The sequence below is a fragment of the Microcaecilia unicolor genome, chromosome 12 (assembly GCF_901765095.1).
Source record: "Microcaecilia unicolor chromosome 12, aMicUni1.1, whole genome shotgun sequence".
Classification (NCBI taxonomy): Eukaryota; Metazoa; Chordata; class Amphibia; order Gymnophiona; family Siphonopidae; genus Microcaecilia; species Microcaecilia unicolor.
The window spans coordinates 30,870,889-30,886,002 of record NC_044042.1 but is presented as its reverse complement, the minus strand read 5'-3'; the positions used below and the strand labels follow the sequence as shown (position 1 = coordinate 30,886,002).

At 46.3% G+C, this 15,114-nt stretch overlaps 2 protein-coding genes across 5 annotated transcripts in view; both read right to left on the bottom strand.

Annotated features, from left to right (window-relative positions):
- PDZD3 (PDZ domain containing 3) overlaps nt 1–3,661 on the bottom strand; it is a 32,595-nt gene extending 28,934 nt beyond the window's left edge. Inside the window, exons 1-3 of one of the 2 annotated variants that reach the window (XM_030222026.1) lie at nt 3,500–3,658; nt 2,756–2,783; nt 145–209 (exon numbers count right to left, since the gene is read on the bottom strand). In XM_030222026.1, coding sequence (XP_030077886.1) covers nt 145–209; nt 2,756–2,783; nt 3,500–3,515 — 109 coding nt within the window. In that variant the 5' untranslated portion in view covers nt 3,516–3,658. Of the gene's footprint in view, nt 1–144; nt 210–2,755; nt 2,784–3,499 lie in introns of both variants that reach the window. The other variant, XM_030222027.1, reaches the window with a different exon arrangement.
- The window catches only part of NLRX1 (NLR family member X1), a 56,897-nt gene that overhangs the window by 5,088 nt on the left and 36,695 nt on the right, over nt 1–15,114 (bottom strand). For 2 of the 3 annotated variants that reach the window (XM_030222025.1, XM_030222024.1), the window contains exon 9: nt 12,784–15,062. In XM_030222025.1, the coding sequence (XP_030077885.1) occupies nt 14,744–15,062 (319 nt within the window). In that variant the 3' untranslated portion in view covers nt 12,784–14,743. Of the gene's footprint in view, nt 1–12,783; nt 15,063–15,114 lie in introns of those variants that run through there. The other variant, XR_003944069.1, reaches the window with a different exon arrangement.

Below are 15,114 nucleotides of genomic sequence, written 5' to 3'. Positions count from 1 at the left end.
TTCATGCTTCCCTCGCTGTTGTGTGCATGATCCTTCTGCCCATTCCTCTCATTCCCATTGAACCCCCCTCACTCCACTCCACTCCACCCCACGCTTTCCTCGTGTTGTAAGAGTTAAATGCATCACAAAACCAAGAAAGGCTACCAGCATCATCAGTCATGGACAGCGCAGGGTTGTCAATTCCTTGCTTTGGGTCAAACTCAAATTTCCTGAAACAAAGAGAGTTCGGTCTTAAGATGTTACAGCATGAAATCAGCCCCAGTACAGTGGCAACTCCGTTCTCTGCTTCCTGGCCAGTGAACCATGCAGGACCAGAGACTTTGTAAAAAAGTAGCACTTAAGTAATATTATCAGATAAAGACAGTAGTGATTTTCTACCACTACTGACGGACTATTTGAAAACTGCCTGCCCTTCCTGCAGGTAAACTAGGTGCTAATGATTCTTTGAATTTATGTGCCTGTCCGGAGGGTGACAGTTTAGTTTGCCTAATGGTTAAGGTATTCCTCATAGTAGTCCATCAACTGAAGGCCCCCTTTCCTAAAGTTCCCCCCACCACCACCATTAAAACAAAGCCCTCTTTCCTAAAGAATTCCCTCCCCCCCCCCCCCCCCCCCCCGCCATTAAAACAATCCATAGTAGCCTAGTAGTCGGAGAAGCAGTTTGCAAATCAGGGAAGCAATGGTTCAGATCCCCATGTCTCCCATTAACACTTTTAGGGGCATAATCGAACCCAAGTTTTCCTGAGGGCGTCCTCGCAGGATGTCCCCGCGACGGGGCGGGGAAACCTGTATTATTGAAACAAGATGGGCGGCCATCTATCATTTCGATAATACGGTCGGGGACGCCCAAATCTCAACATTTATGTCGACCTTAGAGATGGTCGACATAAATGTTGAGATGGTCGACCTTAGAGATGGTCGTCCCCGGTTTTCGGCGATAATGGAAACCGAGGACGCCCATCTCAAAAATGACCAAATCCAACTCATTTGGTCATGGGAGGAGCCAGCATTCGTAGTGCACTAGTCCCCCTGACATGCCAGGACACCAACCGGGCACCCTAGGGGGCACTGCAGTGGACTAACTGATGCATTAACTGAATGGAAAACGCCCTTCCTTTACCGATCCCTTAGCGATTCAGAAAGGAACGGGCAAGCATGAAGGAAATCGCATGCAAATGAGCTGCTCACTGTTAGCTCATTTGCACACAATTTCCTTCCTAAGGAGGGGAAGCCAGTGCAGAGCAGCCAAGCGTTATGCGTGGCTGCTCTGCGCATGCCAAAGACAGCTTCATAGCCGTCTATAAACCTTAAAAAAACACAAGTCCAGGTGACAAAGTCCAAGTGCTCGTCAGGGATGACCTGACCCTAAAAAAACACAAGTCCAGGTGAAAACACCCAAGTGCTCAACAGGGATGTCTTTTTTTTTTTTTTTTTTTTTGAGTATGGGTGGATATCTTTGTGAGAAGACTGTCCTTCCCCATGTTTAAACTTGTACAGCGCTGCATAACCCTGTAGTAGTAGTATGCCTCTGACACCCCCTTTATTTATTTATTTGGATTTTGGATCACAAGTAGCAGCAGTGGGATTTGAACTGGCCACCTCTGGATTGCAAGACCAGTGCTCTAACCACTAGGCCACTCCTCCACTCAGCAACATTCCATGTAGAATCACCAATAATAGCAACATTCCATGTAGAATCTTCAATAGTAGCAACATTCCATATACTTATTTATTTCGATTTTGCTTACACCTTTTTCAGTAGTAGTTCCAGGTGAGCTACATTCAGGTACTCTGGATATTTCTCTGTCCCAGGAGGGCTCACAATCTAAGTTTGTACCTGAGGCAATGGAGGGTTGAGTGACTTGCCCAAGATCACAAGGAGCAGCTATGGGATTTAAACTGGCCACCTCTGATTGGAAGACCGGTGCTCTAACCACTAGGCCACTCCTCCACTCCCTTGAAATTTGGCCATCCCTGTGGAGGGGGCAGTTCAGGACATCCAAAATGTTTGAAAGAAGGACGTCCACACCTTCGCTGACACACACACACCTCCCCCCCCCCCCCCCCCCCCCCCCCCCCCCAGGGACCTGCATACTGCTGCGATGAACCTGAGTATGATATTTGAGGCTGGCAAAAAGTTTTTAAAGTTGTTTTTCCCAGGGTGGGAGGGGGTTAGTCACCACTGGGGGAGTCAGGGGGGGTCATCCCTGATTCCCTCCGGTGGTCATCTGGTCAGTTTGGGCACCTTTTTGAGGCTTGGTCATAAGAAAAAAATGGACCAAGTAAAGTCAGCCAAGTGCTCGTCAGGGACGCCCTTCTTTTTTCCATTATCGCTCGAGGACGCCCATCTGTTAGGCACGCCCCAGTCCCGCTTTCGCTACGCCTCTGATATGCCCCCGGGAACTTTAGTCGTGCCCGCGATGGGAAGCAGTTGGGGATGCCCAAAATTGGCTTTTGATTATGCCGATTTGGACAACACCGAGAGGAGGACGCCCATGCCCGATTTGTGTCGAAAGATGGGCACCCTTCTCTTTTGAAAATAAGCCTTTTTGTAACCTTGGGTGAGTTACCTCACTCAGCATCACCTCCGTACTTGGGCAGGGAAATAACTTGTGTCTATAATTTGCTTTGAGCTCAGATTTGGAAAAGGTAGGTAATACATCTAAAATCCAAATTCAAAGGCAATGTGGCTATCTCCGACCCCTCCCTTGATTAAGAGTTTCCCTAAGATTACTGACAGCAGCCCAGGACTCACTGTGGTAACTCCTTGGCATCTTCAAACCCTGGAAAGGAAGGAGAAAGGCCTTAAACAGGAGAAAGCCCTGCTCCCCTACACCCTGAACCTCTCTCAGGATACAGTCTCCTTTCTAAAGCAGCGGGGTCTTAATCTATTTCACCTGAAAGGACAGACAGTTCAAGACCTTCCCTATTAAACTCCCCCATCCACCTGAGAGAGACTTTAGTCCTAATCACCTCCTCCATACACCTGCGGGGAGGGGGGGGGGGGGGAAGTCAGTCAGATCCTTTAGTAAACTAGACAAAGACCCTTCAATGTTACATTCCCCCAAACATCATTACAGGTGCCAGCTCTGTGAGTGCAATGGGTGCTTGAGCCCCCCCCCCAGTATTCAACAAAGTCCTTCACTGTGTTCATGGAGGAGAAGTGGGCTCCTATGCACACCAATAATAAAGAAATCCCTCTCTGTTAAAACACCCTCCCCCCTCCTTACACTAGACTAGGAAAAGAGTGCTAAACCCACCATGCTTCTCCTCACACTAATCAGAGACATCCTTTCCTACCAATCCCTATGTACCGTCCAGAGAGAGGCCTCCTCCATATTAACTCTCCCATATGCTAGTAAGAGATCCCTTACTGCTCATCCCTATACACGAGTGAGTGTTAAAAGCAGAAACTGATCCTTCTTCCTAACTGCTCTACACACTCCAGCCATCATATACTATTTAAGGTCATCTGTTCTCCCTGTCCCAGGCTCTGTACCTTCATTTTCCTTCATGGTAGCTCTTTTCCGTCTTGTGTCTTGAGGGAGCAAAGTGCACAGTGAAATTTATGAAGAGTCTTCTGGGCTGCCAGGCTAGGAGAGAGTTTAATGTTTAAACAGTTTTCAGTGCTGGAGCCTCTCTCGTTATCTTTTCAGCAGCTCAAACTGCTAATTAAATCAGCTTGGCTCCCTGGAGAGGGGGAAGAGCCCCACCTCTCACCTGCTGTCCAACACCATTTATCTGTTTATCTGCAGGGAGGTATCAGCAGGAGTTAGGAATCCCAGAGAAACCTCACACATCACAGCTAGAAACAATTTCCTTCCTTCTCATTGTAGCCCTGGTCCAAAGAGAAAGTGCCCACTGCCCAAATAAGGCCCTCGCTGTCTGTGGCCTGAACCTGCAATAACCTCACTGGGGTGAAGGTCATCCTAGTTAAGGAGCCAAATCAAAGTCCTTGAAAGTTTGGAAGGGTAGCTAAGATTAGTGAAATTGGGCTGATAAATTGAGTTGTTCATAATCTGGGTGGATCAAGGGCAGGATTTGGAAGGCAGCTAGCTAGTGTTAGTAATATGGGCACAGGGGCAGTTGACTGAAATTTTAGCAACACTCTCCCTGCACCCTGAGACACCAATCCTGCTGCTCCCTCTCACCCAAAGTTAAAAAAAGAAAAAGCATACTTTTTTTACCAGACCAGAATCCAGTGTCCTCTGGTATTAGGTCAGGGATGGGCAAACTACAGCCCCCATGAGCCTCTTGCCCTTGGCAGCACCACCTGCTCCACCCAATTACAACTCCAACCTTGGTGAATGCTGCCTCCCTCCCAAACAGCTGATGGCAACAGGATCTGCCTAAAATGCTCCCACTTCTCTCTGTCTCTGGGCCCAACTCCCTTCCAGCTTCACCGCCCGGCAACCTAACTCCACCTACAATCAGCATCTGTTACAGCGGGAGCAGTCTATCCATCTGCCAACAATTCCAGGCTGCTGTTGCTGCCACCGCTGGCTCAAGTGTTCCTGCCGCTCAGCATCAATTGCAAATTGCAGCGGGGAAAGAACAAAAAAAAAAAACCCAGCCCTACCCTGCATTATAACGCCTACTTCTCTCCATGTTAGGCACACAGCTGACCTTCACCTGAAAGACAGGGGAGGAACAGCTCAAACCGGCCCCCTCAATAGGGCACCGCCCTCAACAACAAAAAAAAGTAGAGGAAGCCCCGCTACAGAATTGCCAAGTTACCCAATCCCGGGAGCAAAACTTTGGTTGATCCTGGTTTTGAACTTATATCCCAAAACAGTGTGGTTTTCTGCCCACTAAAATCAGAGCTGCAGGCTCCATAATGCATCAGGGATGTGGATGTTAGAAATCCAGGACTTGTCTGAAATTCCCCTCCTGAATCTGGGTGACTGCTACCAATTTTCAGAGGTTTGAATGCCTGGAACAAGATAGAAATACACAAATCACTTGTTATTTTGTTACACAGGGTGGGGAGAGGAGCTCCTTTCATAGACCTGAGAAGAGGACCCTCTTCTATGACCCAAGTTCTGGTCTAAGCAAGTGCCATTAATGTGGCCTTGTGTAAACCTAGTTTACCTATCATTGCCAGCCCAACATTAGCTGCCAACACAGTAGGAGAGAAGACTCTATCCCTCTTATCTGGAGACAGCAGTATAGATGGGGGCTTCCTTGAGCTCTGCCGTTCAGGCAACACCCCCCCCCCCCTCAGCCTGCAACAGTTCATGTCAGCAAGAAGTCAAGTTTTGTGTCAGCTGGAAGTAATTCTCAATTATAAACACACTTATGTTTAAGGAGGAAAAGCCTCGAGAAGCTCCTAGATTATTGACATAGTCTTAGAGGAGCTGGATTTCTTCATCATCGGCAAAACCCTCCATGAAATGGTAGTATATAGTATATTGACTCGTGACTTAATAAACAGTTCTAAATAATGAGAAAAACTTAACTTAGTCAGTTGATCTCTGTATCGGTCTCTGTATTACTCTGTATCTCGACCATGATCAACGATGGCCAGTATTTGGAATCTCAGCTTCTGCTTCAGGATCACGGGCCACATAAATCTGTAATTCCAACTAAGCTGGCGGTTGCTTCAGAGATAGTAGAGGAGTGTGGTAGCCGTGTTAGTCCACTCTTAAGGTTATCAATAGAAATCAAACAAAATAAAACATGGAAAAGAAAATAAGATGATACCTTTTTTATTGGACATAACTTAATACATTTCTTGATTAGCTTTCGAAGGTTGCCCTTCTTCGTCAGATCGGAAATAAGCAAATGTGCTAGCTGACAGTGTATATAAGTGAAAACATTCAAGCATTACTATGACAGTCTGACAGGGTGGGAGGAGGGGGGTGGGTAGGAAGTATGCATGGGGACATCAAAGCATATCATTGATATTCTAACAGGGTGGGTGTGGATAGGTGAGGGGAGGGTGATCAACAGAGACATACAGCTTTATGGTTTACTAGTAAAAAAGGCCCGTTTCTGACACAAATGAAACGGGCGCTAGCAAGGTTTTCCTCGGAGTGTGTATGTTTGGGAGAGTGTATGTGAGAGTGACTGTTTGAGAGTCAGAGTGAAAGTGTGAGTGTGTGAGAGAGAGAGAGTGAGTCTGGGTGTGAGTGTGTTTGTGAGAATGAGAGTGTGTGCAAGTGTGTATGTGAGACACAGTGTGAGAGAGAGTGTGTGTGTGTGGGCGAGAGAGAGAGAGTGTGTGTGAGACACAGATTCTCTGTGAGAGTGAGTGTATGAGACCAAGCGAGTGTGTGAGTGACTGTGTGGCAAATAGAGAGTGAATGTGATACAGTGTGAGACAAAGAGAGTGAGAGTCAGAAAGACATTGTATATGAGAGAGAGAGTGTGAGCCCTGCCCTCCCAATCCATGCCCATCTGTCCCCTGCCCCCTCCATTCATCCTTTTCCAGCAATTCCCCTCTCTCCCTGAGCCCTGCCCTCCCAATTCATGCCCATCCATGCTCCTCTGTCACCTGTCCCCTCCATTCATCCCTATCCAGCAATTCCCCTCGCTCCCTGAGGCCTGCCCTGCAATCCATATCCATCCATGCCCATCTGTCCCCTCCATTCATCCCTATCCAGCAATTCTCCCTGAGCCCTGCCCTCCCAATCCATGCCCATCCATGCTCATCTGTCCCCTGCCCCCTCCATTCATCCCTATCCAGCAATTCCCCTCTCTCCCTGAGGCCTGTCTTGCAATCCATATCCATCCATGCCCATCTGTCCCCTCCATTCATCCCTATCCAGCAATTCCCCTCTCCCTGAGTCCTGCCCTTCCAATCCATGCCCATCCATGCTCCTCTGTCACCTGGCCCCTCCATTCATCCCTATCCAGCAATTCCCCTCTCTCCCTGAGGCCTGCCCTGCAATCCATATCCATCCATGCCCATCTGTCCCCTCCATTCATCCCTATCCAGCAATTCCCCTCTCTCCTTGAGTCCTGCCCTCCCAATCCATGCCCATCCATGCTCCTCTGTCCCCTGCCCCCTCCATTCATCCCTTTCCAGCAATTCCCCTCTCTCCCTGAGCCCTGCCCTCCCAATCCATGCCCATCCATGCTCCTCTGTCCCCTGCCGCCTCCATTCATCCTTTTCCAGCAAGTCCCCTCTCTCCCTTCCATGACCCCCCCCTCGCATCCATGCTCCTCTCTATCCCATGTCCCAGCCTGGCCCGCCCTTTTCTTCCCCCCCCCCCCCCTTCGCATCCATGCTGTCGTTTCTCCCCTGCCCTCCCGCTCCCATTGTTCTACTTTACTGGCCACCCTCTTCTCTCCCCCCAACATCCCTTTTTGTTTTTTTTCTTCTTTTTAAATTTACCTCCGTGGCGGTTCCGGCAGCGAAGCGTCAGGGAAGGAGGCGGTGCTCCCGACGTCAGAAGAAGGCGGAACACAGCGAAGGGAAGGCTAGACGTCGGGAGCGCCGCCTCCTTCCCTGACACTTCGCTACCGAATTTGTTTGGGGTTTTTTTCCGCCCTCGACGTCATGACGTTTGACGCGAGGGCGGGGCAGAGACGGCTGGCTGGCTGGCTTGAAGGCTTCACACCACGAATCCACGAACCCTTCAGCCTGGGAGTGACGTCAGGTGGCTTCAGAACGTTGTCCTCAGAACGTTGAGGGTGCGTTTTATTATATTAGATAATGGGCTAGGAACCCCAGATCCTTGTTTTATTCCCATCCCCACCAGTACTGGCCTTCCGACAGCCACCCAATTTAAAACACAAGCTAATCAGAAGTAAACTTCCATCACAGACTGAAAAGGAACAGAAGGGCACACTTCCCTGTAATTTATCCAGTTGCAAACTATGCCAAAATATTTCACAGTACCCCAAAGTCATCCACAAAGGAAAGATATTCAACATAAAGGGATCTTTCACTTGCTCATCTTCCAATGTGGTATATATCATTCAGTGTAAAAAATGTAACGAAGGATGCTATATTGGAGAAACAGGCCAGATGCTTAAGACAAGATTCAATTTACATAGACATCATATGAACAATACTGGTGCCAGCAGGGTTCCCACGCCTGTTGGTCAACATTTTACAGGACCAGGACACTGTAACAATGACTTCACAGTGAGAATCCTCAAAGGTAACTTTAAAACCATACAAGAACATAAGACCTTTGAAGTCAGAATGATTGAATATTTTAACACCCAACAGAAAGGACTTAACAAAGATCTGGGGTTCCTAGCCCATTATAAACCATAAAGCTGTATTTCTCTGTTGATCACCCTCCCCTCACCTATCCACATCTATCCTGTTAGAATATCAATGATATGCTTTGATGTCCCCATGCATACCTCCTACCCACCTCCATTCTCCCACCCTGTCAGACTGTCATAGTAATGCTTGAATGTTTTCACTTATATACACTGTCAGCTAGCACATTTGCTTATTTCCAATCTGACGAAGAAGGGCAACCTTCGAAAGCTAATCAAGAAATGTATTAAGTTATGTCCAATAAAAAAGGTATCATCTTATTTTCTTTTCCATGTTTTATTTTGTTTGATTTCTATTGATAACCTTCAGAGATAGTGAATGTGCAAGTCGGCTAGTTAGGGAATTCTTCCTCATCATTGAGTCTTTAGTAAGCTGGAAGGAAGTAAGCCATTTCCTGATTCTTTGGAGGGATCTCTCATGATAGTTTCTGCCTTAGTCTCAGCCTTTTCAGGAGAAGGAACTGCAGATTATTAGTATTTGCTAGACCGCTCTGACAAACAGTGTACAGTATTAAAATACAAAACAAGGAAAACAGAAAGGAACTGCAATAAATAATAGGACAGCGTTACATAAGGACTAAGAGGCAGATGCACTAAAGCTTAATGAGCCTTTAATGACCTTCCAACGAGGAAATTTTGATCCGTTGCATGCATCAAAGGGCTTTTACCGAGGAAGCTAGCAGCTAACGAAAACGGAATGGAGATGAGCAATTAGTGTGAAAAACCCCATTGAAACGAGATGCACTAACCTTTTCCGATTGCCTTTACGCAGGAAAAAGGCAGGAAATCTAACGAGAGGTCTGGACCTCTCGTTAGGGCTGTCAGCTACAAGTTTAAAAGTGAAATGCATTTAAAAAAATAACTAGGGGGTGAAAACGCGCGTCAGGACAATCAGAAAAGGTTAGTGCATCTCGTTTCAATGGGGTTTTTACACTAATTGCTCATCTCCATTCCATTTTCGTTAGCTGCTAGCTTCCTCGGTAAAAGCCCTTTGATGCATGCAAGGGATCAAAATTTCCTCCTTGGAGGGTCATTAAAGGCTCATTAAGCTTTAGTGCATCTGCCTCTAAGTATTGCTACACTGGGAGAGAACAAAAGGTCCATCAAACCCAGCATCCTGTTTCCAACAGTGGCCAATCCACTCATGCCAAAGAAAAGGGAAGTCAAAGGGGAGGGAAATCCCCATAGAAGGGGGGGGGGGGTGGTTAGGGAGAAGTAGGGGAAAGGTCTGTTTCCACCCAATCAACATCAGCTAACACACTGCATCTCCATAAGCCTGTTTAAATAGCCAGGTCTTCAAGATTAGTCATCAAACTGTGATTTTACAACAGCCCCCTTTGGGGAAGTCGCTGTCAGTTACTTCTCAGCTGCTGGTGTTAGTAAAACCTGGTGTTGTAACAATGGAGTTAGTAAAACCTGGTGTTGTAACAATGGATTCCATATGGGATGCTTTGCAGACTCTTAATAATTCATTATTTAAAGTTACTGCTTTCTCTTCTGCACAGTTGAATCAGGTTTCTAACACATCTGTGCTGCATGATAAGACTTTTGAACAGAACACTAACCAGATGGGTTCCGTGGAGGTCAAGCTTCAAGTTTCTAATATGACTTTGATGAATGATAAGTTGTATTCATTTAAGAAAACTGAATTTCTGGAAAATCAAATCATTAAGAAAAATCTGATTTGTGAATTTTTCCTTTCCAAATCACCTCTGATTTCACCATTGGACATGGTTTGGAAGTATTTTATAGATATTTTGAAAATTCCTTCAGATGCATTAATTACCACAAATTGTGCAAGTCCAATACTTGATGTTGGGTGTTGGTAAAAGCCTGGAGAGAGGTCAGAAGGACCAGCTTTGTCTGACAGAATATTTGGAATCATCACTTGAAGTAGTTACCCACAGAACAACATTGTTGGTGACTTTCGCTTTAGAACCAGATAGGAATAATATTTCCAGGAATTATAGTTCCATTTTACGGATGAGCTATTTTTTGGTTCTAAAATACATGCTTTTCCTGACCTTTCTAGAGAAACACAAAAGAGATGCCAGGAATTTCCGGCATTGAGACCCAGAGCCTTGGCTCTGGATGACAATTTTGTGTTAAAATTTCCTTTTTAAATATGTATCAGTGGCGTACTGAGGGCAGGTCAGTGGGGGTGGTCCGCCCCAGGTGCATGTGGCAGGAGGGGTGTGCTGCACCCAGGGGGGTTGTCGTGCTGCACCTGGGGGGGGGGGTGGATGGACGACGCTTCACCGAGGGGGGGGGGTGCAGCGATCCGCCCCGGGTGGCAGCCAACCAAGGAATGCCACTGATGTGTGTTATTACTTGAGGGTAAAAGTTATTTCTTTGTGGAACCTAAAATGCTCCGAGATCTTACATTGTCAAAGGAACAATTGACAGTTACTGCTTAGTAAGTATCACTGTTAGAGCCGGCTACGTGCCAGTAGTGGAAAATGTGTTCTTATCTATTTGTATAACCGTGGATTATTCTAACAGTTATTTTTCTCCTTTATTTCCTGTTCTTGATTCCATTTTTTCCTGTATTATTGAAGGCGATTTGTTCATTTTTTCCTGATCATTTTTTCAATTTTAAATTTTCCCTATGGGATATCGCAGCGTTTATTTCTGTGATAATAATTGGAAAATTCAAAAACAAAAAGTGAAAAAAAAAAACACTCCACAATACTACACTGGCTAAAATCTAACCAGCTACAAGTCAGGTGCTCACAGGGCTTTGAAAATAGAGCCCCAAGAGCTGGAGAGAATCTGCCTTCTGTCATGGTGCCTCACTCCTTCAGGGCAAAGAGATCCTGTTATGGTTCAGCATGGCTTCTGCTGAAAGCACTGCCTAATTATGCATCCATGCTCACATGCTCTGTATGCTCTGCAATGTCACAGCTTGCTTCTCCAACCTGGATGCTCAAAATTGAAATCGGCACATCTTCCAGATCCAGTCTGAGATCTCCAATGCTGAGCTACGAAAAGGGCTCTTGCAGCTGCACTAATATGAGATCCCTTTACCATTCCACTTATCACAGGACCCCAAACAGAACACACACCCTTGGAGGCCGTATCTGGCTAAAGATGTAAAAAGACTGGAAGCGGTGCAAAGAAAAGCTACGAAAATGGCATGGGATTTGTGTTGCAAACTTTACGAGGAGAGACTTGCCGATCTGAACATGTATACCTTGGAGGAAAGGAGAAACAGGGGTGACATGATACAGACGTTCAAATATTTGAAAGGTATTAATCCGCATACGAACCTTTTCCGGAGACGGAAAGGTGGTAGAACTAGAGGACATGAATTGAGGTTGCAGGGGGGCAGACTCAGGAGTAATGTCAGGAAGTATTTTTTCACGGAGAGGGTGGTGGATATGTGGAAGTAGGTGGTGGAGATGAAAACGGTAATGGAATTCAAACATTTTTGGGATAAAGACAAAGGAATCCTGCTTAGAAGGAATGGATCTATGGAATCTTAGCAGACATTGGGTGGCGATGCCGGTATTTGGAGAATAAAGCCGGTGCAGGGTGGACTTCTACAGTCTGTGCCCTGAGAAAGGCAGGGACAAATCAAACTCAGATATACATATAAAGTATTACATACCATGTAAAATGAGTTTATCTTGATGAGCTGGATGGATTGTTCAGGTCTTTATCTGCTGTCATTTACTATGTTACATATCTATCTAATATAATAATTCGCACCACCAACGTTCTGAAGCTGACTCCATGGCAGCATGGCAGTGAAGCCGTGCAGTGTTCGTAGGGTTCGTAATCGCCCCGCCCTCAAAGGAACTCTGTATAGTTGCCAGGGAAAGAAACGCGACGTCAGAAGGAGAAGGGACCAACCACAGGCCTCGCACTCGCTCTCAGTGCCCCGCCCTCAGAGGGAAGGGAAGGCTACATATAATATTCACCCACCGGAAGTTTGTTCCTTCCCTCCGAGTTCCAGGGTCGTCATCCGGAAATGAGGGCGGGACCAGAGCTGAGAGACAGAGACGGGAAAACTGAAGTGCCGAGCCTGCATGCTTTTTACTGCTGCTGCCGGCCGCCATAACCCTGACGAGGTAAGTCAGGATGACTTTTAAAATTCGGAGGGAGGGGGCCTGGAACTGGAAGGGAAGGAGGGAGGGACAATGACCCTGGAACTCGGAGGGAGGGACGACGACCCTCGAACTGGGAAGAAGGGAGGGGGGACCCTGGAACTGGGAGAGAGGGAGGGAGGGAGGACGGGGGGACCCTGGAATTGGGAGGGAGGGAGAGAGGGGGACCCTGGAATTGGGAGGGAGGGGGGACGCTGGAACTTCCCTTAAAAACATTAATGGCAGAAGGTGATTACCTTGCTAGCGCCCGTTTCATTTCAATGAGAAACGGGCTTTTTTTTACTAGTATATATATAAAAAAAAAAACACCCTGTTTTTTTTAAAGGCTGCTTGTATCCCTTCCCAATTAGCATGAACCAGCCATCCTCAACTGAGAGGGGTAACAGAAACCAAAGCTAATTGCATATGAGAAAGTATATTTTTATTTGCTTACCAATTACAAATTCAATAGTTTCTCATGAGAGAATAATACAGTAACATAACAAGATGTTTTCTGTCTGCATCTCCGAAATACCATCCTGCAACTACTGCTTATATCATTTGTTCCAAACAATGATTCTTTCTTTGCAAAACTGTCCTACTCACAGCTTATCTGATTTCAAGGGACTGGTTCTTTTAAGACAACATTCTTTTGCTGTTTACACTAGTCTCCTTTCCCAGGCCTGCTTGTAGGGGTATCATAAATTCCAGAGATCATGCAGGCTCATCAATCTTTAACAGACTTCAAAGTCATACAGACTTTATCAATCTCTGACCTTTTAACCCATTCTATAATGCATAACTGTGCCCATATTTCTTCAACCCTCACACACATGCACCCTACTTAAAAACGCATATACTCTTATTATCCCACGGCTTCCCAAACCTTTCCCGGGGGCACCAAAGCCAGTTGAGTTTTCAGGATATTTATAATGACTATGCATCAGACAAATGTGCAAACAGTGACCAGATAATCCTTAATTATCCTTCAGGCTGTGCCATCTGGAGCTTTGATTCTTGAGGCCTGATGCTCAGAATTCTGGCCTAGAGGCAAGAGTGCACATCCCATACTTCAAGAACAGCAGTCCTCCAGTGCTCAAAGCAAATGGGATGCAAATTTTATGAGCACTAGTAAAGCAAAAGCAAGGGGGAGGAACATGACTGACGCCTGCGAACTAGAGCTGCACCTACCATGAAACTCCTTTGTACACGTTCCAGGCAAAACAGGAAATGCAAGAGCACATCGGCACCCTTCCCCCACACCATGAAATAACCCCCCCCCCCCAAATGTTTTGCAGTTTAATCCTCTAAGAGGGTCATACCACAGTGTGGGAAAACAAGGCACCAATGTCCGCCCTCACACTCTGCTTTCCTCAGACTTGCAGACATGTTTTTTTTTCTAACTATCAGCACTACAGGTTGCACGGGCTTCTTTCTCCTTTCAAAAGAAACAAAAAAAACCCCAGCAATTTCATGTGAAAAATGCAGATGAAATCTTCTCCACAGGTGCACAGATTAGCACATGCGCTGGAGGGTTTTGTGCATGCTGTGTACATTAACATGTGCACAGTTCTGGCGCTAATCGCTCCTAACGCAAGCGTTAGGTTTTGAGGATCTGGGCCTCAGAAGGGGTCACCCATGCAGGAAAGGCTTTTCTGGAGGGGCTGTTGCTGTCTCCCTCTATTGGAGACACAGTTGTGCTGCAGCTCAGCTGACCAGCTTTTTTGGGCGCAGTCTGCAAATCATCTTGGACTCCTTATTACTGGATTCAGGCCATGCCCCGATTATGTACTGTGTGGTAACTGGTACACAACAGCTTCCTAATGTTAATCTGTCTATGCCCAGGTGCCCTGAAAACATAGCTGGCTTCAGGGGCCCCCCAGAAATGTCTGGAAAGTTCTATTTGTAGATACAGGCATCCACATATATAAAAACACAATTCCTAAATTCAGATACCTACATGGAAAACACTCCCCTAAGTATGTATTGCTGGAACCCTCCTGTTCTTTCTCCCAACCCTCTCTCAGGAAGAAGTTCACAATAAAGGAAAAAGTTCACAATAAAGTTTTATTACAGCAATAAAGGTTGTCCATAAATGTAACCCTGAGTGATGTGAGAAAAAAAAAGGAAGCAGGGCTGCTGCTTGGTAGATTTAGAGCTGCAAACAATGGCAAATGTGTATTTTTATTCACAGATTAGCCACTTACAAACTTAAAATAGAGAAATACAAGAGACTTGACTCACGCTGTTACCTCTATATAAAAGAGTAACCCTGACCATACATACCCAGCGAGAAACCAGTGAATTTGGTGGTCTCATCTGAGGACGCAGCTTCAAATACCATAATGAGGATTTCTTAGAGTATCCAGTGCAGGCCCACCATGACCCTTTATCCCCTATGACCTCTTTACCATCTACAAGTTCCCCTGCTGGACTGTGGTCAGCACACTCCGGACCTGGTTTTCAACACGCAGGAATCTGGCTTTCTTCCAGGGGTTAACAGTCTGCTGGCGGCCACACTGAAGATCATCCAGGAGGAGGTGGAGGTATCGCTGGATCCGCTCCGGGTCCCATCCCTTCACGTTGGAGGTCACCACATTCAGGATGAGTGAAGAATACTCCGATACATCGCTGCCTTCAGCCAGAGATAACAGGACCTTCACCCCATCCTGCTCTTTTCGAAGCCCATGTAACTGTTGCCTTACTTCCTGGCTGATCTCATTAAAGTATAGGCTGAAAAAAAATTGAGAGGGAGGTCAGAGGTTCACAGACGTCTGGGGAAGGA